Below are 21,461 nucleotides of genomic sequence, written 5' to 3' on the forward strand. Positions count from 1 at the left end.
TATTGTATTAATCCAATAAATGTATGATACAACTGTCATAAAATGTAATAATAAAAACTGGTAGACAGAGGTGTTGTGTACGTTTTTAGTCACTTGTTTCCCAGGACATAAATACAAATTCACAAGTTGGAAAAATCTATGCTTTCATAATAGTTCTTTACCTGTCAAATTGGAAAAGGCCATTATTCAATTCATATCCATGATGTCAAACCCACAATCTGAAGTCTGTTCAAAATATACAGTAATGGAGTGAACCTTATCACAAAACAATTCAACTATGTATGACAAAAAAATAATATATAGAACAATCCCTTTTATGATATTCAGTGTAAAAAAAATTACATCGCATGTGTACACGGCTTTTAAGAAGAATATATGCACACTGACATTCAATTATACATTTTATGTATAAAGTATGGCTTACAAATAGTGATTTGAGTTATTTTGGCAATTGAGGCAATGCCCAAATGTCTTTTAGCAATCATTTATACAAATGTCTTAATATGAGTGGACTTCAAGAGAAAGACATTATACAACTTGGTTTTCTTGGTTCAGCTTTATGTTATTTCAAACACCCAAAATCAAAGGAACCCTGACTATATTTGCTAGAAGCCATATACAATCAGAGATTGGAAGACATAAGAAAAGCTATTACCTTCTTCACTACGCAAAAACAACAGCTTCCAGGAGTAATCTATAATCAATGATTTTCTAACCAGGTAATTCTGTTGTTTGTTTTTTACCCCACTGAACAATCAAATGTCTGTACCTAATGCCAAGCAGTTTAGATTATTTTTTATTGCACAGGAACAGGAACTACTCAAGCTATAACTGTGGTATAAAAGATGACTGTAGATAAATGTTTTACTGCATTGAGTCACTGGCATACTTGCAAGATTCATTGAGTAATATGCTAGCAGCAATGGTTGAAATTAGTATCAATGTAAAACTGGCAGAACATTCTTTTCAGTAAGCTTGTGAGGCCAAAAGCTTCAGCAGTTTTGTCACCCTACATCAATCACATAAGTATGTATATCTATTGCGTATCAAGAAAAGGTTGCCTACTGACCATAACTGCCGTTGAGTGAGCGACAACAAATCTTTAGAAAACAACATCAAGAAGTAAAATGTTATGATAAACATGCTACAACTAAATGGCTTGACTATTCAATTTCTATGGAAATGTATATTTTTGGACAGAAGAGAAAACTGCTGTGTGTATACTGTAACTCAGCAGAAAAGAGAAGCATGGTGGTGAAAAAAACGGGTGAAAGGAGTTACTTGTGAAGGCACTACTAGTGCATTTTGGTTTTAAGATTACAGCTTCTTGAAAGTTAGTTGTCCAAAAGGGGTCAGCCAGTGCCATGGCTACTGTAGTCAAAAACACCCTTTTTGAAAAACGATGAGAACTCACAAATGGCGTGCTTGGATAAAGGCAGCCTGCCCTCAGAGTCTGTTCGGAGAGGTGAACCAGAAGACGATGACATCACCCTGAAGAAGTTCCTCAAATACCTCTGTGAAATCAGTCAATTAATTAAATAAACATAACTATGTAAAGGAAGTTTATTTGGTTTTACTCAATAAGTTAACCCATATTGGTATATTCTTAAATTACATATTTCCGTGGATATATTCAGACAAATTGACTGCACCTACCTCTAAGTGACCCCGTCGTTCAGCAATCATTCTCTCATCTCGGTTTCCAAAGATTTTTTTGGGAGGAAATTCTAGAGCTGTGAGCTAGAATTGGAGACAAAGATTTAAACACATGAGCAAAACTGGTTTGTAATACACATTTGCAAGGGGCATGTGTGCTGGAACAATTTATAGTTGGGCATCTTACCTCTGGATATTTCAATTTTAGACTTTTGTGCATTTCTCGAAATCGGCTGTATCGTCTAAACACGGTCCATGTTTCGTCCATTACTGTGAGCTATAGGTTTAAAGGAAAACAAGTCAGTGCAAAAAAGCTGTATAATTACATTGTTACATTAAGACATTAAGTATGATCAAATGTAACATGTCTACATCAAAAATGCTGGTAGCCCCCTAAAAATAAGGGATCAGGAATTTAAATCATGCTAAATAGGACAAACCTTCACTTCAAATTCAAAGTGCTCATCTTTCCCCTGGCCTCGGAGAACGTAGCGAGGAATGCAAATTTTAACAGGGTCCAGGCAGTCAGAGTTGGTTCCAAGAGAAAAAGATGTGACTCGCTGCTAAAGAAAACGTGGAGAGAGGGATGAAGAGGAAATAGATGTGGAGGGAAAGATATCCTCTAATTCACGGAATACATTTTTTATACCTTGACTCAAAAGTAGCTTCATGAACAAAGACAAAGTTAATCATGCTAGTACAATCTTTATTTGTTTATTCTTTTGTCAACAAATCTTTGGAGCAGCAATCATAGGTCTCATTAAATATATTGCACAAACATATTCCCTCTTTCATTGATATTGCACACCCTAATATTTGACTTTTCATATTTTTCCTGATATTATATACTGCATATTAAATAAAACAGTAATTTCCTCTCAATTTCCATTAACCAATGTGAAATTAATACACTTTTGTAAGATACCTTTGTAAATATTATCAAATATTATCAAATTCTGAACTTTGATCCTTTTAGTTAAATGAACTGCATAATTGGTTTGCAAGAGCAACAACATCTTTACATATAAAACATTTTAAAAAGCAACAGTAGACTTTCAAAGTCAAATTCTTTAAAACTTTGTCATTTGTTCAAAGGTGCTCTTTAGGAATTGCAGACAGAAGGTAACCTTTATATCTTCAGTTTGTATTGTGTTAACAGTTCAGATAATTCACTATATCCTTGAGCAGCACACCTATACACACTGAAAGAAGAACTTTGGGTTTCAAAACCATAATATGCTTAGAGCCTTGCTGCTCTTGTTGGTTAGTGGTAACTGCAAATTGGTAAATTGTTGAAATATTTTTACTGTTGCTTGCTTTTCTACAGGTACACTTGCACTTATAGCGATTCATGTTGTTTAATTGTAACTTGTTTAACTACATTCTCTTGTGGTTCTTCACTTTGGCACTTATTTTGGTTGTTCACAATATGTGCTTCATGTTTTGGCTACCCGCAATGTTTTTGGGGCTATCTTGTTGTTATCAGTGACCTATGCACTTTGTACAGCTCTGTCTTGGAAGTCGCTTTGGATAAAAGCGTCTGCTAAATGAATAAATGTAAATGTAAATATAGTGACCTAATACTGAGAACAAGTATAAGATAAGATTTTTTAACACCCTTGGCGTGACTGGCTTGAAATGATCATTGAGGCATTTTTTGTTCTTAACTCACTCATGTGCTTAGGTAGACAGATTATTGATTAGAATCATAGCTTCTGAGATGCAACCAAATTTTAACTTCCAGGAATCTGCTATGCGGCCCCCATACAGGGGATCAGAAACTTCATCTTTGCTTTTGGTCTCAGCCTGTAGTTTACAAGCCTTGGAATACAGAATGTCTACAACCATGCAATTATCATTTTGCCTGACAAGAAGACACCGGATGTCTGAACGTCTGCGAAGTTCAATTCCCCGATATTGGGACTGGATGGGAACCAGGTCGGAGCCTTGTGGCACGGCGTGGAACACACCCTCTTCCTGCAGCAGGCCAACATGAGTGTCAGTGAGAATGAACTGAGATAGGACATCTCGACTTTGGTTAGAGGAGTCTTCAATCTTGACACAAGTGTAAAGAAGAAGGGAAATGTCCGCTAGAGAGGGTTTGCCACTCCCTTCCATGTTGCCATGTAGGATATAGAGCAGGTCAGCATGGTCTTTCTTGAATCGGGATGTGATGCGAAGTTGGTTGCTTAGAAGGAGGTCTGGGACATGGGACCTCCAGTCCAGTGAGAGAGACATGAGGTCTTCTTGGAGCAAAGGGTGGGCACTGGTACCTTCAACACCCTTTGATACTTTAAATATGTTGTGGAATGTTCTGCATAACGTCTGGGTAAGGTCTTTGTTGTGAGTGAATGCTACCAAGAGAGTTTCTTCAGAGGAGCCAATGAATCGGACTAGCTGTCCAGCAAAACTCACTTGAATTTCCTGGATATCCAAGAGAGAGGATTTGTGAAAAACCTCCAAGGCCTGGTCATCTTCATTAAAACCCATTCTACTGGAAATTGCATACAACTCTGTTTCAAATAAAAGCAAACAACCTGGTTGTGATGTAGGCCTCTTGAAGTTAGCAATCCTCAGCCAGTAGATCCCCAAAAGCTGGTCAGAGGTGGCAGCGACCTGGGGCAATAATCTGTTCAAATGCTGTAGCATCTCCAAGAGTGGAAGGGACTGTAGCTCCAAAAGACACTCTGGGAATTGCACAAGCTTCTGGAACAAGACTTCTGGATTTCCAATTTTCCCTGACAACACAGAACCTTCTGGCCATCTATTGGTGCTTTGACCAGAAAGCACACCGATGTTGTCTGAGGAATTTAAAATATCACAATCTGCCAAATTAGCAAAAGAAACTTCCTTAGCTCCATTGCTAAATTTTGGTTCCAACTCAAGCTGCAGTTGCTGAGGCTCCCTACCTATCATTGTCAGGTATGAGCTGATTAATCTGTTTGCATCCCTTTGTCTAACCTGACGGATAATTTTCTGTGTGCTTTGCAAACATTTTCCAGCATCCTTGTAAACAGCAGTTAGCTTTCCAGCAAAATATCCGAGAATGTAACCCTGTTTTGCTCCCAGCATTCTAGTGATCAGATCAAAGGTCCTCTCATTTGGCTGTTTTTGATGGCGTGTTGACACTAAGGTCAGATTGACACCAAAGTAGCCATTCAGAGAGATTTGAGTCTGTGAGCATTGTCTTATTGGGACTTTAGTAGCTTTATCAGGTACAGGATCCCTTGCATGACTTTCAGTGTGCAAAACAGATCTGTCCAGAAGCTTGTTTTCTTCTTCAGTTTCTTTGGATTGGCTACACGTAAGATGTTGGTTCTTGTCAAGAATGTAACAACCTAGGTTGGTGTCTCTCTTTCCAGGGACATCGTAATACATGTCATTATTGGTTGTGACAGCTGTTGATATGTCTATATATTTGGTCCCAATGTCACACTCATAGTGCTTGGTCTTTGTTTGATCCAGTTTTTCTCGATGTACCATCACCCCTACATGCCACCACTTGGCTGTGTTACCTTGTCTACAAGGTAGACTCTCGTTTTTGATTGAGTCTTTGGTTGTCTTTTCTGGATTGTCTGCTTTATCTAAATCTGAGTGATCTTCCCCTTCTTTTTCTTCTGAATATGTTTTACTGCCATTCAAGTAGGTACTATTCTCATGCCAAGGAACATGCAGGAAACTCCGCCACAGCAAGGGCATGGAGTTTATCTGTGTGGACAAGGGGGGTATCCATAACTATAATTTCAGAAAAGAGGTCAGGGCTCTTTGAATTGTAATACATTTGGTTTAAATTTCCACCCCAATTAGGTCCTAAGAATTAATCTCCTTCAATGAACACACTGCAATTCAAGCAGCAGCAAAAATACGGCACTTTTGAAAAATTATAAGAATGAAGGGATTCCTCTGAATTAAATGTAAAATTAGATGACAGAGCTGCTACGGCAGTAAAACAAATACAAATAATCCCAAAATTGCTGATATAGTATACAAAGTATACAATTAAAGTTCTCAAGAAAAACAAAAAAAAACAAGAGTATGCAATAACTTAAAAGATGTAACATACAAATTAATTATGCACGATAGACAATTTAAGTTCAAGGACTGGTGACAAAATTATGATTACGGTTATCCACAGCCAAACTGTTACAGAACTCTTACCTCATATTTCAGTTTCCTTGGATTTACATGATTTTGTTGCTTGTCATCATCCTGACAAAAAAAGACAATCTTAGATTTCATTGACCCACAACAATCAAAACACTATCTACATTTAAGTTGGATTTCAACATGTAGGAAAGGTTGCAAGTCAAAAAATACTGGTTCCTGTGATAAATACAAAACAATTACAAATTAATGCAATTTTCTAACAGAATAAACATTTTAATTGTGAGCCAGTTTGGGGAAAGGAAATCAAAGCTTGTAAATAATTAAATACATATAAAATGTGACCCACGGGAACTTCAATTGGTCAACGTTCTTTACACATCCCATAGTGCAGCTTACCTCATCGGTTAGTCTTACAGACCTAGATTCATTAACTTCTTCCTCCTCCTGTAGAATTGCATTTTGAAATTTGTTATGCAGTTACAGAGGGAGTGGGACCCATGTTAGCATCTACGATAATATTGTATCTAGTTTTAACTGAGGTTCTTGAAAATATTGGAGACTTACACCTTCATCCAAACACTGCATGGAAATTTCATGTGTCTACCCCACGTCATTGATACTAACCTTCAGTGACTCAGATGAAAATGAAAGATCAACGGTGTCCCCATTCAGGAGATTAATCTTCTGTAATCTTCTTTGAACCTCCTCCTCAATGTATGCATTGATCCTGTCATAGAACAAGGCACGTAATAAGGGTTAGCAACAATTTAAAAGATGACAAGTTCACAAAACCTTGCAGGTACCAATTGTGTCAAATGTCATTTGTTGCAAGTAATGACAGTGATGAAACCCATGACCATTCATAATAGTTCCAGAACTCAACATCACAGTTACACAAAGTGCAAGTGCTCCTTTACGAACATAGAGGACCGTGCTCACCTTTCGTCTGCAATGGGCAGTACACCCGGGAGGCTTGCGATGATGGGGCTGACTGGAGAGTTGGTGTGACTGCTCTTGTCATCGCCGCTCACCGAGTGGCTCCTCCCACTCCCTTCACTCTCACTGATCCTCTGCTTCAGCTTCAGGATCTCACGCTCCACTCTGAGGACAACGGTGGATCACACTGGGTTCATATATCCAACAGAAAGACTCTGTATCTAGTAAGTAGGTATTTATTACTTAATTACCCATTACTAAATCATTAAGTTAAGAAATAATAACTTAAAAATAAAGTAATTGGTGGCCAGGATGTGACTACAAAGCAGTAAGCAACTAAATTGTCCCCCCAAAAATAAAATCATGCATCAACTTACTAAAATCCCCTCTATTCCTTCTATTTGTTTATCTTATGGTGAAATTCAAGTGACGAGTTAAAGTCAGACTACAGTCAATAATAGGTTACAGACCTTTCCTGGTCTAGCTCTGGAGCGGCCCGTGCCGTGTTCAGGATTGACCCTTTATGTTTCAGCTCCTCGTTCTCAGGCTCCAGTGAGATGCTACGCCTCAGGGCACAGTGCCTTCTCTGGAGGCGTGCCACAGCCTGCTCCAAGGCCTCTCGCTGCTGCTTTCCCCGCGACTCTAAGATCTCCTTCTCCTTCCTTCGCACCTTCTCCTCCTGCCGCGCCACGTTGGACGTGAACTCGTACGTGTCGTGGAGTTGCTGGAGCTGCTCGGCGCTAGCACAGTGCAACGTCAGCTGCTCCTTCTTCTCCTCGAGCTCCTTCTCCACCTGGTACAGTGTGTTGTCCAGGGCCGGGGGGCTGTTGCGGCCGCTGTCCCCGCCAGTGTTGCCTCGTTCGAATAGCTCGGCAGCTCTTTGCCTCTCCTCCGCAACTGCTGGCAGGTGGCTGTCTGCCAGAGTGGCTAACTGGCGCTCCTTGAACTGAAGGCGCTGCTCGGCCTGCTTGATTCGCTGCTCCTCCTGGAAAAGCACGGTGGCGTCCTGTGCTCCCTTCTCTTGGGTTTCCCGTAGCTGCCGCTGACGGTCCTTGTGGGCCTGGACCAGCAGGGCTAGGGTAGCACGTTCGGCTGCAACCTCCTTCTCCAGACGCTCCTTCTGCATTCGAAGCCCCTCCTTCAGCTGGCTTAGCTCCTCTACCTGGGCGGCCTTAAAGTCTGTATAGCTTGCCTGGGCGGCGCGTACCTCATTCCAGGATTCTTCACCATCAGGGCGCTCACAGGCCTCCTTGGCACGGAGCAGGACCTCACGGATCTCGGCAAGGGCGCAGGTCTCGTTCTCCAGGCGCCTGCGATCCTCGCGGGTCAGGAGTGCGGCGGCAGTCTCGTGGCGTTCGCGAAGCTGCTCCTCCAAGCGCCCGACTAGACTCAGCTGCTCGCGCTCCTGCTCCTCCAAGCGCCGGCGCTCCGCTTCCAACCTCACCTCCTGCTCCTCGCGCTCGCGTTTCAGCCGCTCCAGCTCGCGGTAGATTTCCGTCTGCTCTGCGCGCTCGACCGCCTCCTGCTGGCGCCGCACCTCCACGTCCTGCGCCTCCCGCTCGTTCCACTCCTCCTGCTGCTTTCGCTGCTGACGTCTCTGCAGGTCCAGCTCTTGAGTGTCGCGGCCTCGCTCCTCCTCGAAGCGCTCCTTCTCGGCCAGGAGGTCGCGGAGGCGGCTCTCGATGTCCTGGCTGCGGCAGCGGAGGCTCTCTTCTTGGCGCCGGATGCGGAGCTGGACCTGCTCCGACTCCTTCCGCTGGGACTCCACCTCCTGCTGCAGGCGCTCCAGCTCGGCCTTCTCACACTTCTGCTTCTCCTCCATCTCCTTGATCAGCCTCCTGTAGCCCGACCAGACACAGTGTGAAAACTCACCAGCCATTTTTCCTCAAACTGGTGTTATGTCACTTAACTATATATTTCTATAGCAAATCGCCTTCAGTCCAGTTTAAGAAAAGATAGGAACAGTGACGGCTGGTGTTGATATTGGTGGGTGGGCTAAAAAAAGTGTAGGTTATTATAACATTCATCAATAGTTCGCAGTGCAGAAAATGCATTATTACATCTGAGATACCAAGTTATAACAACAACTAGAGAGGGTACAATTTCTGGGGAAATTGTGGGGTGTGCTTGCGTCGGTTGCAGAGGGGTGTGTTTTTTACTGACATTTTTACAACTGATATTTCAGTATATTTTATATAAAAATGCATACTTATTATTTACGAAGATTGCATAGCTTTAAAAGCATACATTTGTTGCTGCTCAATTACAACTCAAAATACTAAGAGTGACGTATAGAATGAAACGGTTGTCTTCTCATTTAACCTGCAATAGGGAATGCTGATCGGCTATATAGAAGCCTCATAGTTGAAAAGTGAACAGCAGTGCAGAAAATGCATTATTACATCTGAGATACCAAGTTATAACAACAACTAGAGAGGGTACAATTTCTGGGGAAATTGTGGGGTGTGCTTGCGTCGGTTGCAGAGGGGTGTGTTTTTTACTGACATTTTTACAACTGATATTTCAGTATATTTTATATAAAAATGCATACTTATTATTTATGAAGATTGCATAGCTTTAAAAGCATACATTTGTTGCTGCTCAATTACAACTCAAAATACTAAGAGTGACGTATAGAATGAAACGGTTGTCTTCTCATTTAACCTGCAAGAGGGAATGCTGATCGGCTATATAGAAGCCTCATAGTTGAAAAGTGAACAGAAGAAAATGGGCAATCCGGTGTAAAAACGGTCCTAACTTCTATGACTTAAACATCCCTTAAGTTTTACCTTCTAGTGATTTTTTCAAGCATTTAGCCTGCTCATATTGAATTCATTCATTAATAAAGAACCCCTTCTGAAACAAGCTTATTCTAACAATGTTGTCACCGGCAGTATCTCAGATGGAATCGCGATTCAAACATTACCATCTGCTGACTGAAAATATGCCCGCAACAACTTAAATAAGCTTGACATTTATTTTGGGGGAAATGTCTCATTCAAAAAAAGCTTACTGGAAGCGATGATTGTCAGTAACAATGCCAAATGTGACCATTTGAGCGAGCACACCCAATAATAGAAAAGAAGGCAGCCAGACACCTGTCACTCACAAGTCCCCACTCTTGTACAGTAGCACCCCCGGCAGTCATTGGTCAAAGGTCAGTGGTCTGAATTAATTGAGCTCAAACTAGCAGCAAATCAAGGGGGCGTGCCTCAAAACCTGTCACACACACTGAAGATGAGTGGTAGCTGATATGCCCATTTTGATCTTTGTTGTTTTTCGTTTGACTATTTGCAGGCATGAAAACGGGTCATGGGTGAAAAAGGTGAGAAGGATATTACCCCTCTAAGGGGGTCCGGGTGCATGCTCCCCCATAAGAAATTTTTTAATATTCCATATTTTAAAGCATCAATCTGATTCATTTTGAGATACTTATTTTGCCAACCTGGGGAGAGATGAAGAAACGTAACTTAAGCCATGAGTCAAAAATTATTATGGCCTCCTTACTAAGTATTATGCAAGCCATTTCATGCCAGCCTGTCACTGGGTCTAATATTTACAGTATATGATGCACAATGTGGTAAGGGTACCACAAATGGGTTAATGCATAACCCCCACAAGAGATGGTGGACATGCTGTAACTTGACTTGTCTACTCGTCCATCATGATTGACAGCCAATACAAGTACCAGCGTACTTTGAAGTCAAAATGCGTATCCGCTACACAAATTGCGTACAAGTTGGCAGGTCTGCTTATTGATAGAACGGCAGGGAAGGACTGGGAGTAAAAATAGGCCCTGGACTTAGATCCAGACCGGCCCACAGCGAGCGCCCTGCTAATGCATGCAAATTCTGCCTGATGTGATGCTAGCTATGGACTTCCATGCTTAATGCGAGCGCGCGAGCGAATTTTTCGGGGTCAGATTTGAGCACAAAATAGTTTTTGGAGCTTGAAACAAACATACATAGCCGTTTGTCCAATTGGTAAAACGTTGTCTAGTGAAAGTAATTACGTTTACGTTTCTTAGCCTGGTTTTCCATCTTTATATTGTCTCAAATTAGATTTTGATCTGTCAGTGTCATTGTTGTGTGTAAGCGGCACTAAGGGCTGCATACGTTCATTTGGAATTTTCCACCGGAGCTTTAGCTAGCTGGCTAACGTTGCGTTCTCTCCTGTTATGTTCAATGAGTCAATTCATCAAGCTGTAGCTAACATTAGCTAAGTCTATGTCTATGTCTCCTGGGTAACTTAACTAAGATATACCAGAAAATATAAAAATGATTGAAACCATTATTCACCAAATTCAGTCAGGTAAATCGCCGCGACCAGTGCTTTCAGCTTCTGATGGTGGTCTGCACTGGTGATGCAAGGCCCTTAGCGATAATATTTCCATGCACTCGCGCTCCCTTCTGACACGTGCACCTGTTCGCAGTTCACTGAATGAATATCCCCCCCCCCCCCCCAAAAAAAAAAATAAAAAATAAAAATTCTCATTGAATCTACACGATTCACGTAGGTCACCTATTTTGGTTTCAAAACGGCGAATTTCGCCGAAAGGTGAGGGATTTTCATGTCTGATTTGGTGTTCCTGCTCTAGGTGCCACCAACATTTTAAACAATTAATTTTCTCAACTTTATTTGAAAAGATAGGGAGGGACACCCCTGGATAGGAGAACATTAAATTCTAATGCCTTTTTTGAGCTTATGTGCAATTTTTTTAATGTTATAAGTATGTAACAAGGGAGATCAGAACCCACGCACAAGACCATGCAACGAACACAGTGAGCTGCTATTTCAGGTTTGTTTCCCGCTATTCCTTCGACTGCCTGCGAACTGTTGCTAGTCTACCGCCATGCTACATATATACACAAAAAGTAGGCCATATCTCAAACACAAGAGAAAGACAAACATTTAACATATGAGACATGTGAACAGATGATTGTCAAAAAAAAATCTAATGATTTCTTCACAGACCTTTTATGCTCCAGCTTTTCCAGTTCTTCCCGTTGCTGTCTCTCAAACTCTAACCTTTTGTAAGAGCAGATACAAATTACTTACATGAAGATAAAAGTTAGGAGGCACACAAACTAAAATGGACTTCGAGGCTTGTGAGCAATATACAAAGGTTGCATGAAAAACCTGATGTGACTGGTTTCATACAAAGCAATGGACGTCAAGCTCAATCACGTTATTAAGCATCAAAATAATGATGATAGCAAGCGGACAACACAATGAAGACTCATAATAAAACCGAGACTTGTGTGTGTTCAACACGGCAGACCAATGAGTACATTGTTAAAAAAAAGCTATCAACATTGAACACTCATGGAGTCTACCTGAGAAAGATGGGCCCCCTTTCATTGAAGAAACTGCTAAAGAGGGGGGGGTTGGAAAAGGGTAAAGATAATTTATAAAAAATATATTTGCTTGAAAACTGACAAATTATACCACAGATTAAACCAACAAAGCATCCTATTAGTGATAACAATATGGTGTTTTCCACCATTTATGTTCAACTATTATTTTAGCTGTATACAGTGAGGGGAAGAAAAAAAATTGGCTCCCCTGCTGATTTTGTACGTTTGCCCACTGACAAAGAAATTATCAGTCTATAATTTTAATGGTAGGTTTTAACAGTAAGAGACTGCATGAAATGCATGTCAAAATTGTTATAAATTGATTTGTATTTTAATGAGTGAAATAAGTATTTGACCCCTCTGCAAAACCCTTGTTGCAGGGGGACCTTGCGGGCGCTGCAGGATTTCAGTCCTTCACGGCGTAGTGTGTTACCAATTGTTTTCTTGGTGACCATGGTCCCAGCTGCCTTGAGATAATTGACAAGATCCTCCCGTGTAGTTCTGGACTGATTCCTCACCGTTCTCATGATCATTGCAACTCCACAAGGTGAGATCTGGCATGGAGCCCCAGAACGAGGGAGATTGAAGTTATTTAGTGTTTCTTCCATTTGCGAATGGGAGTTTGGAATCTGATTGATTGATTGCTTCTGTGGACAGGTGTCTTTTATACAGGTAACAAACTGAGATTAGGAACACTCCCTTTAAGAGTGTGCTCATAATCTTAGTTTGTTACCTGTATAAAAGACACCTGGGAGCCAGAAATCTTTCTGATCAAGAGGGGGTCAAATACTTATTCCACTCATTAAAATGTAAATCAATTTATAACAATTTTGACGTGTTTTTCTGGATCTTTTTGTTGTTATTCAGTCTCTCACTGTTCAAATAAACCTACCATTAAAGTTATAGACTGATCATTTCTTTGTCAGTGGGAAAACATACAAAATAAGCAGGGGATGAAATAATGTTTTCCCTCACTGTATATTAACCACTACATTTTTGATGCTTTAGTGGGATGTCTATTCTTTATCCATTCTACATGTGAGTATAATCTACATTAGTAGTTTAGTATGAGTTTACATTAACTATTCATGTATCCCCTCAGCTATAAAGCTTTTAAATTATAGGTAATGTTTATAGGAATAAATTAAATTACTTGAAATGTTTTTGTCTTGGTTGTATGGGATGGATTGTTTTGTTTGTCATGTTGTATGCTGCAACCAAATTGCCCTCAGGAAATAATGAAGATGATCTGAACTGAACTTTGAAAGACTAAAATTACATCACTGGTATTTATCAAAACAACGTAAATGTACCAAGTTCTCCACAAGGCGGCAATAAAAACCACACTTTTGCTTGTATTCATTTAAAAAAAATTAAGACAAAGATGAAGGCCATACAGTTTGAATATAGAGGTGAGAAGCAGTCCTTTTCAGCTCATACTATTATGGTTTCTGTAATAGCAGAATACAATGTTACAGAATTTAATGGGTTGAGCTACAAATCTGGGACGTCTTTTTGTCCAAATACTGTAACACTGCGTATTCATTAAACCATGTTTTAAAAGGCATTAAAAACGAAAACCAAATCCCTGAATGTGATTATGAACAGGTGAGTAGCAATGCCAGAAAGGAACGTCAGCATATGGGGGTGGAAGAGAACTAGCAACTCCCGAGAAGGTAAGGGCTGTTTATCAATCCACTTTTTTTCCCGTTCTTGTGTTCTTGCGAACTAGTTTGATGTAATCTTTAATTGCCCAAGTACGGTTCCAATCCAAAGAACACCAAAAATACCCGGAAATGATCTTGATCCGGCTCTTTTATCGAGGATGCATCGGATGGTGACTTGGTCTGCGAGGACGCATCTGATTTCCCAGAAGTCATTGCAAGAACACACGCATCTCAAATCGTTCCCGGTCTTCGCGGTCTTCTCACAAGACGCTTGGCAAGAACGTTATTTTCAAGAACGCAAGTACGTTCTTAGCGTTCTTCGGATTGATAAACAGCCAAGGTGTTGCATTACATAGAGGGAGCTGATGACAGTCCAACAAGCATTTGATTGCATATTGTTTCTTCTCTCTTGTACATTTCTTTTATTTTTTGGGTTGAAAAAAAACAAAACAAAGACACTCACCCTGGGTTGTAAAGCATGACGGTGGAAAGGTTCTCACATGACTGGGAAAGATCTGTCATTGACAAACTGAAAGAGGAGAGTAGCCCACTCTACAAAAATCCAGACACAAAAATGCAGTCAGTATGACAAACCTGATCTATTATTAGCGAACAGTATCCTAGAGTACCAAGATCATGCTAAATGTTTTGTTCCCCATGATGCTAATCTACCTCACTAAATATGCTACACGACATCTGGAGAGAGAGAAATAAAGAGAAATAAAGAGAAAAAGAGAGAAAGGAACAGACGAATTTGAGGGTACCTTCTATGCCTTACCTTCCTTTTTTCCCTTAATTTAGCTGCCTCTTTAGGGTGGTTGAAACGAAACATGTTTGTTCTGCCTAGCAGGATGACAGCACCTGACAAACAAGCAGAGATGAAAATCACTTGTAAACGGCCAGGGACCAACCACCATTCACCGACTGTCACTAGCGTAAATGCGTGGGGTAGCCCGGTCCATAGTACCTTGATTGAGCGGTGCTGGCTCTGTCACTTGCACCCCATTTACTGAACATTGGGCCCCGTTGAGCGGTATCAGGGTGACTGTGCCGGTCTGGTTCTCAAACATGCAGTGTTCGCTCTCCAGGTCCAAACCATGGAGAACTGGCAAGAAAAATAGAGAAACAGGCAAAAACAGAGAAGCAGAGAAAGAGATGAGAGTGAGACACTGAAATGGCATCAATGGCATCCCCATATGTTCCCTTTCCCCAATGTATTGTGTAATGTTAGTCTTTAGCATTTCCGACAGATTTCCCTGCCACATGTCAGCATTAGGCTTATCAAGAGTAGCCACGTACTGATATCCTGCTCTGTTGATGCATCATCTCGGCCAACATACGTTCTGCCCTCCTGAAAAAACAACACGTAAGCATGTCAAATACAAGTGGATTATAGCTAAGTTAATAAACAAAAACGTGACCCAAACACAAGAATTGATTTCACGGGACGGGGCCAAGATGTTAAATCAATCAGTGGGTTAGCTAGGATGGAGCATTTAGGAACACATAACACAGAAAAAGAACATTGATGTCACTGAGTTTGCCTCTTGAGAATCAGACCTTTAGATGGTAGAGGATAATCCCAGTGCTAAGGAGGTCATCGTCAATTCCGATAAGGTGCGGCAACTCGGAGTCTAGGACCACACCGATCCCCTCTTTTCTTAGGGCAAGGGTCTCTTCCTGTGAGATGATAATGCAAGGAGGAAAATCAAACAGAGGTGTTATCTTTCGCTCAAGTCAATTCCATCACTGAGTTGCATCAATGCATTCAGGGTTAACTACATTGATTCAAGGTTTGGTACAGAGATGTTAGTTTTGACCTATTCTACTGTGTCTGCTGACCTTCAGAATGTTCTGAGTTTCATTCCATTTGTTAGTCCACTCCTTAGTCAGCTCTCGTACCTGCAGAAGATAAACTGATGTCATCATATTCTCAGGAAAGGTTTCAGAAATTTACTTTATACTAAATCAACATTTACTTAAGTGTTCACTAAAGTAAAGGATCCTTTCAAATACAAGAGTCTTACCCTTGCTTCATTCTGGTGCAGTTTCTCCTCCATGCTCAAGGCGGTGGGCGAATCTAGCAGAGCAATCTGGATAAACAAACAAGATTCAATGTATTTGTGGACTGCAAACGTATACCATAAGGGAGACCAGGTAAGGTCTAAAATGCCTGAGAAACCAATAAAATCACAAAGACAATTCTACAACTCGCCATACATAAAATGCCTAATTTTGCAACTAATATTTGTAGAGCTCAATATCATATCTGCTGATACATTGCTGCAAATAGACAACATTATCATTTAGTGATTGATAAATAAGTAACATTAAATCCCTACCTGGTTCCCCTGGATGAGGAGTGCTTTTAGTCGGGCGATTTCTGCCCTCAGTTCCCTGATGAGCTTAACGTTGGAATCCTCGTTGATTGTGGGCTTGTTGATGATGTTCTTGGCACGGTTGGCGTAGCGAAGTGTGCTCAGCGTCTCTCCATAGTTGACGTCAGCAGGTGAAAGGGCTATTGCGACAAGAATTTGAAAAGTAACTTTGCTTGCTTGTCATGTAATTTCCAACATGTTTTCAATCTTTATTTGATTAGGTTTTTGACTCACTTGCGATCATGATGGTCTTGGAGTTGCCTCCAAGACTGTCCTTCAGCAGCCAGGTCAGCACCGAGTCTCTGTAAGGCACGAACACCTGCTTCTTCTTCAGGTTGGTGTTTACTGCATCCTGGGTGAGGTCAGCTGTAGTACGAGAGGGTGTGTTGGGTAGGGGTGCTCAACAAGCAATAGCTAGAACAATTCATTGCTACAAGATGAATACGGACACTTGAGTGAAATAATTCAATTACGATTGATGGACAATTCGTTAAAACGCGCCCATTTATGATTTCATGACGCCACCCTAGACATAGTGAGACCCACTCAAGGGACCCACCCAAAGCGGAGATGACATTGCCCAGGGTAACCAGAGATTTGTTGATGTTGCCTCCTTCCTTTAGCCTGACACCTGTGGCTCCCGTGGCGTCCGCCCTCTCACTGCCCGCCAGGTCCACCAGGTGGATCTTACTGACCGTCTCACAAGGCATCTCTGCATCAAACTTTGCCTACAAAGTCATTCAAAAATGTGAGGTTGATTATTAAAGTAGATGCTGACCCAACACTTCTGTTGTTTTATTGGTTTACCATTTAAAAATAACTCAAGCAGAGCCATGGAAAGTGTGACAATGTGGAATTACTGGTTTTGAACATTACTACAGCAATACAGTATATCCTTTCAATTATATAAAATTATCTTTCATTTGTTTATTATCTTATTAACCAAGAACAATAATGTATTCCCATGGTAGCCAAGAGTAGTAGTTTGTTTCTACAGTGAAGCTAAAGACTCGGGCTGAGTGACAAGCGTGACGTCCCACCTGAGTGAAGTTGATGGTGAAGATGGCGTGCGAGCGGCTGCTGGTGTCGTTCATGTCGGTGCTTGCCGTGGTGCGGTTGATGTTGCCTGCTTCCATCAGCTCCTCCACGTCACTATAGTTCTGCACCAGATGCTTTGACAGGTCTGGGGTCACCATGCGTGTCAAAATGTTATATGTTAACAGACAGCTGTATATCGATTAATTATATTCAAGTGTCTAACTATCAATATGAGAATTCCAGTGGAATATGATGTGTTATAATTAATTTATAATTTTGTAAAAAAATAATACAAAACACATCTTTTAGTACACATTGGGCAAAGGGTTTGAACTGTTAGTAGTGACTTCTCTTCTGGCATTTGTCTGAAAATACCACAATAGAAACCTTTATAAAAAAATACCTTTATAGAAAAATGAAATAATATGAATTGCAGCCTTGTTGTCATGTTGTGTCCTCTCTATTGGGCTAGAATTCTTTCAAAAAGCCCGGGACCTTTTTCTTTTTTTTTTGTGAAAAGGCAGATATGAATCATCTAAAAGTACAAGCCTAGTGTAGTAAGTGACCAGTGCAATCTTACCCTCCACATAGGGTCCATCTTTGGGGTGCTCCCTCACCCTCAGGTTGTAAGTCTGTGTGGACTTTCTTCGGAGCAGGTCTCTGACACGCTCATTGTAGATCTCCAAATAACTGAAAAAGATGCAGTCCAAAAGATAGCCGTCATGGCTAAGGTTGGTGCACTGATAAACTGAAGATAACCGGAGCCACAAGTCTGTTTAATCGTCTCAAGTTGGCCTCAAACCCAATGTCTGAGCTACAAAGTCTGCAGTTGTTTATTTTTGGAAGATAAGTGATCGACTGCAGACTTGCTCATCGATGTCTTTGCTCCAAGTCTCAGATTCCCTTTCCTTTGCTGTATTGATATCTAATCATCCAAAACCACTTTTACCCCGTTTGTTCTCTCACCTGACTTCCGTGCGGAAAGAGGCCTCGTCCCATCGTGTCATCCCAGCAATGCGGCTGAAAAGACCCTCACATATTCTTGGGATGAGTCCTGCATCTTCCTAAGAATAATTGGACGTGAACCAAATTGTGCCATCAATTATAAGTACTCCATAGGGTGATTATACTAATGTGGAGTAGCTTCCGATTCAATGACAGATAAGGAACATCATTTCGAATAAACCCAAGACACCTTGCCAACACCAGACCACCCCCCATCCCAATTCCTGAAAAGTGAAACAAAGAAAAGACAGAGCCCCGTTTACAGACAAATGTTTGTTTACGTCAGCACATCTTATTGGAGTCCCAATAGCAAAGTTAATGATGTATGATTTTGTATCAGTGAGTTCATAGTTGTCTCACTGGATTGCCCATCATGGTGTAAGACTTTCCAGAGCCCGTCTGGCCATAGGCGAAGACACAAGCATTGTAGCCTTCGAAAGCAGCCTTCAGGACATCAGAGCCCAGATCTTTAAAAACCTGCAAACAGTAGAGTACAGATGTGGACACATTGGTAATGTAATAAATAGAGCTGCATTCAGTATGTTTCAAAAGTTAGACATGCTTTCCCTCTCTGCTATCCGGTTTGCCACAAATGTCCTCTTCAAAACATATCGGTGCACACTGTATTCTCTAGTTATCTGGCCCTCCCCTGCCCACTCATTGAAATAACTGGTTAACTTATTTATGATAACTGGTTAGCTCTTTGGTGTCATCCCCTTACTTATGCAACTTGCTGCACCAAGCATCTGATACATACATACAACAGCTGGTCTTCTCTCCAAATTCATTTAAAAGTCCCCAAATCTAAAACATGCCTTGGTCTCTCATTTTGGTCTGCCACTGAATGGAAAACATTACTCAAGTCCCTGAAACTGGAAACATTTATCACCATATCTGCCTTGAAAGATTCAATCAAGGACATTCTCACAGATACATGCAAATGTTTTCACACCACATTGTTAAATAAATTCTGTCTCCATGTTTTTTGGGGAGATGCAGGGTATGTAATTTGCTCGTTTTTACTGTTGTTCTCTTAAAATCCTTGTTTTATGTGTTTTATCTTTTCCCCCATTTCCTGGAGAGGTTCTAGAATGGGGAGCCAAGCTGGTGCCAGCTGTACTGTTAGAGGGGCCAGTTGGTAGACATTATTGTTGTCATATAGTTATCTTCACTGCATTGCGGGTATTAACAGGCAAAAGATCGTGTTTATAATTATTCAGACTCTACATTTGGGAACCACAAGGGGGTCTAAGCTTGTTGTCACAGGGGCACAATTTCTCAAATGACTTTTGCCACTGTAAATACACATTTGTTCTTAATGACTTGCCTGCTTAAAAGAAGAATAAAAACATTTAAAAACTACTATGATAACACTATCAAAGGTTAATGAAAGAAGAGTAAAGACTAAACTAAAGATACTAAAACAAACTTCTAATTAGCAGCACAGGTTTTCTTATACCATTTAATGAGCCATTATAATAAAACAATGTTTACTGTAATGTTACAATGCATTGGAAAGTTATTTTCCTTAAAAAATAAATGGGATAGGATTTTCCACTCTATTTTAGAAAGGTTACATACTATTGATTACTTCATCAACATGATACAAGAAAACATGACAAGACACACTATTAGGTCAGAGTCTAGAATATCAACAGAGTGCTGGCAACCAACCAGCTGTGACTAAGAAAATAAATATGATAATGTAGATGCACATGCCTTCAAGCACCACAGCAATTGTTCTACCCTTGAAGTTGACAAGGGGCAAAGCACCAGAATTAAGATTATCTTGGAACAAAGGCACAATTTAAAGCAGCTTTGAGCAATAATCTGATTTGAACCCAACACACATTTCCTAGGCAGAACTGTTTTTCCTGACAAAGATTAAACTTTTTTTTTTTACCTTTTCTTGAGAAACGAAAGTGGTGCTTTTGCAGTCAGAGGAGTCATAGGAAAAGTCATATGTGAAGGTCTTGGTTCTCTCTCTCACAGAATCCCCAGTAATTCCATCTGTCATCTTATGAAATAATTGCATAATACAATTAAGCATCAACCAACACAGTCTATTCATTCGTTTAAAAGCAGGTTTTTATTAACAAAGTATACACATCAAGTAAATGTGATTATGCTATACATCGAGTATTTTGATCAGTTCCCTGCGATGCGTTTCTTTTAAAGCTACTCATGGATCAGGCTTGACCTGTAATCCTGAAATAAATCACCTTTAGGTTTGAAATAGTAGTCTTTGTTCCCTCCATTCCAATAATGCATTTTGCCGTCAGATCCTTCTCCCTGTGACAAAGAAATCAAACAAAACAATACTGACATCGCACATGTTTATCACATCAAGTTTATCAGCCATGCATTTTTTTCTGGGCAAGTGCATAATCAGATTCTCTCAAACCTCGAGAACCCCAAATAACCCTCAATTCTGGCCTGGGACGTTGTGAGTTAACCAATGAATCTGACAAATTACTATTCAAAATGCCTTAAGTTAACTGCCCAATGCCAAACTGTCTTAATTTATTATACAAGTTCCACGTGTTAAATGTTACTCTTTTCAGTAACCCTAACTTTCTTGAGATTTGGATATTAAGTTTTCTTTTGTTTCTATAAGCCTACTCACGTATGAACTCTAATAAAGTTAATGTTCAACATGTTATAAATCGGTAGCTTGCAGTATGATGGAAACTAAATAAATAACACAAGTCAAGATACTATTTATTTCCCCATCCTTTGTCATCATTGGAAAAATACCCCTATTAAACTCCATACTTTTTGGTGGGTCAGAGAATGGTTCATCTACTGAATTCGAATTACATTCCCTAGTTAAGTTTGCGAAGATGTTATATTCGCGTGCTCATGAAGTCTGTCATGTGACATGAATTGACCGAATCCATTTAAATGTAGTTATATTAAAAAAACATGTTGATGTTCCACTGCGACAATGTCACGAGCTAGTTACACAAATTAGCATTATTTACATTGTACATTTGGAAACACAGGAATCACCTCGAACAATAACCATGTTAGACATAATGTTCGTTGTTTCACTTACCGCCTGTTCATCGGCCTGAGCCGAACAGCTACCCGCACCGATGCCATTGCACATCCCTCTCGATTGTTGGCTCGTCCACGGTGCTTTATCCAGTTATTCTGGTGATTGATACGACTGCAACCTTGTTGTTGACAGTCGATCTGCGTTATCTTACTGCCAGGGTTAGCTCGCTATTTCACAACAGGTGAAATAGTTCCACTTGTTCGTTCATCACTGTGCACCCTCTCGTCCTCCCTGTGAACTCACTGCACATTTATAA

At 40.6% G+C, this 21,461-nt stretch overlaps 1 protein-coding gene across 5 annotated transcripts; it reads right to left on the reverse strand.

The window, feature by feature from the left end:
* Positions 1 to 71: 71 nt before the first annotated feature.
* Positions 72 to 21,424, reverse strand: kif16ba (kinesin family member 16Ba). 5 transcript variants are annotated; one of them, XM_067259345.1, is made up of 27 exons: positions 21,203 to 21,424; positions 20,367 to 20,436; positions 20,048 to 20,161; positions 18,505 to 18,621; positions 18,106 to 18,203; positions 17,720 to 17,829; positions 17,142 to 17,284; positions 16,661 to 16,829; positions 16,336 to 16,467; positions 16,066 to 16,241; positions 15,751 to 15,816; positions 15,566 to 15,625; positions 15,284 to 15,403; positions 15,023 to 15,074; positions 14,691 to 14,828; positions 14,502 to 14,584; positions 14,187 to 14,275; positions 11,674 to 11,727; positions 7,170 to 8,537; positions 6,703 to 6,864; positions 6,388 to 6,490; positions 6,160 to 6,207; positions 5,815 to 5,865; positions 2,097 to 2,216; positions 1,844 to 1,933; positions 1,657 to 1,740; positions 72 to 1,514 (listed from the first exon to the last, which is right to left on the reverse strand). In XM_067259345.1, the coding sequence occupies exons 1-27, from the start codon at positions 21,247 to 21,249 to the stop codon at positions 1,353 to 1,355; spliced, it is 4,026 nt and encodes a 1,341-aa protein (XP_067115446.1). In that variant the 5' UTR covers positions 21,250 to 21,424; the 3' UTR covers positions 72 to 1,352. The 5 variants fall into 5 exon arrangements, with proteins under 5 accessions (XP_067115446.1, XP_067115445.1, XP_067115448.1 ...); XM_067259344.1 differs by having other exon boundaries at positions 2,097 to 2,219; XM_067259347.1 differs by lacking the exon at positions 6,160 to 6,207.
* Positions 21,425 to 21,461: the final 37 nt, after the last annotated feature.

The sequence above is a fragment of the Osmerus mordax genome, chromosome 21, assembly GCF_038355195.1.
Source record: "Osmerus mordax isolate fOsmMor3 chromosome 21, fOsmMor3.pri, whole genome shotgun sequence".
NCBI lineage: Eukaryota > Metazoa > Chordata > Actinopteri > Osmeriformes > Osmeridae > Osmerus > Osmerus mordax.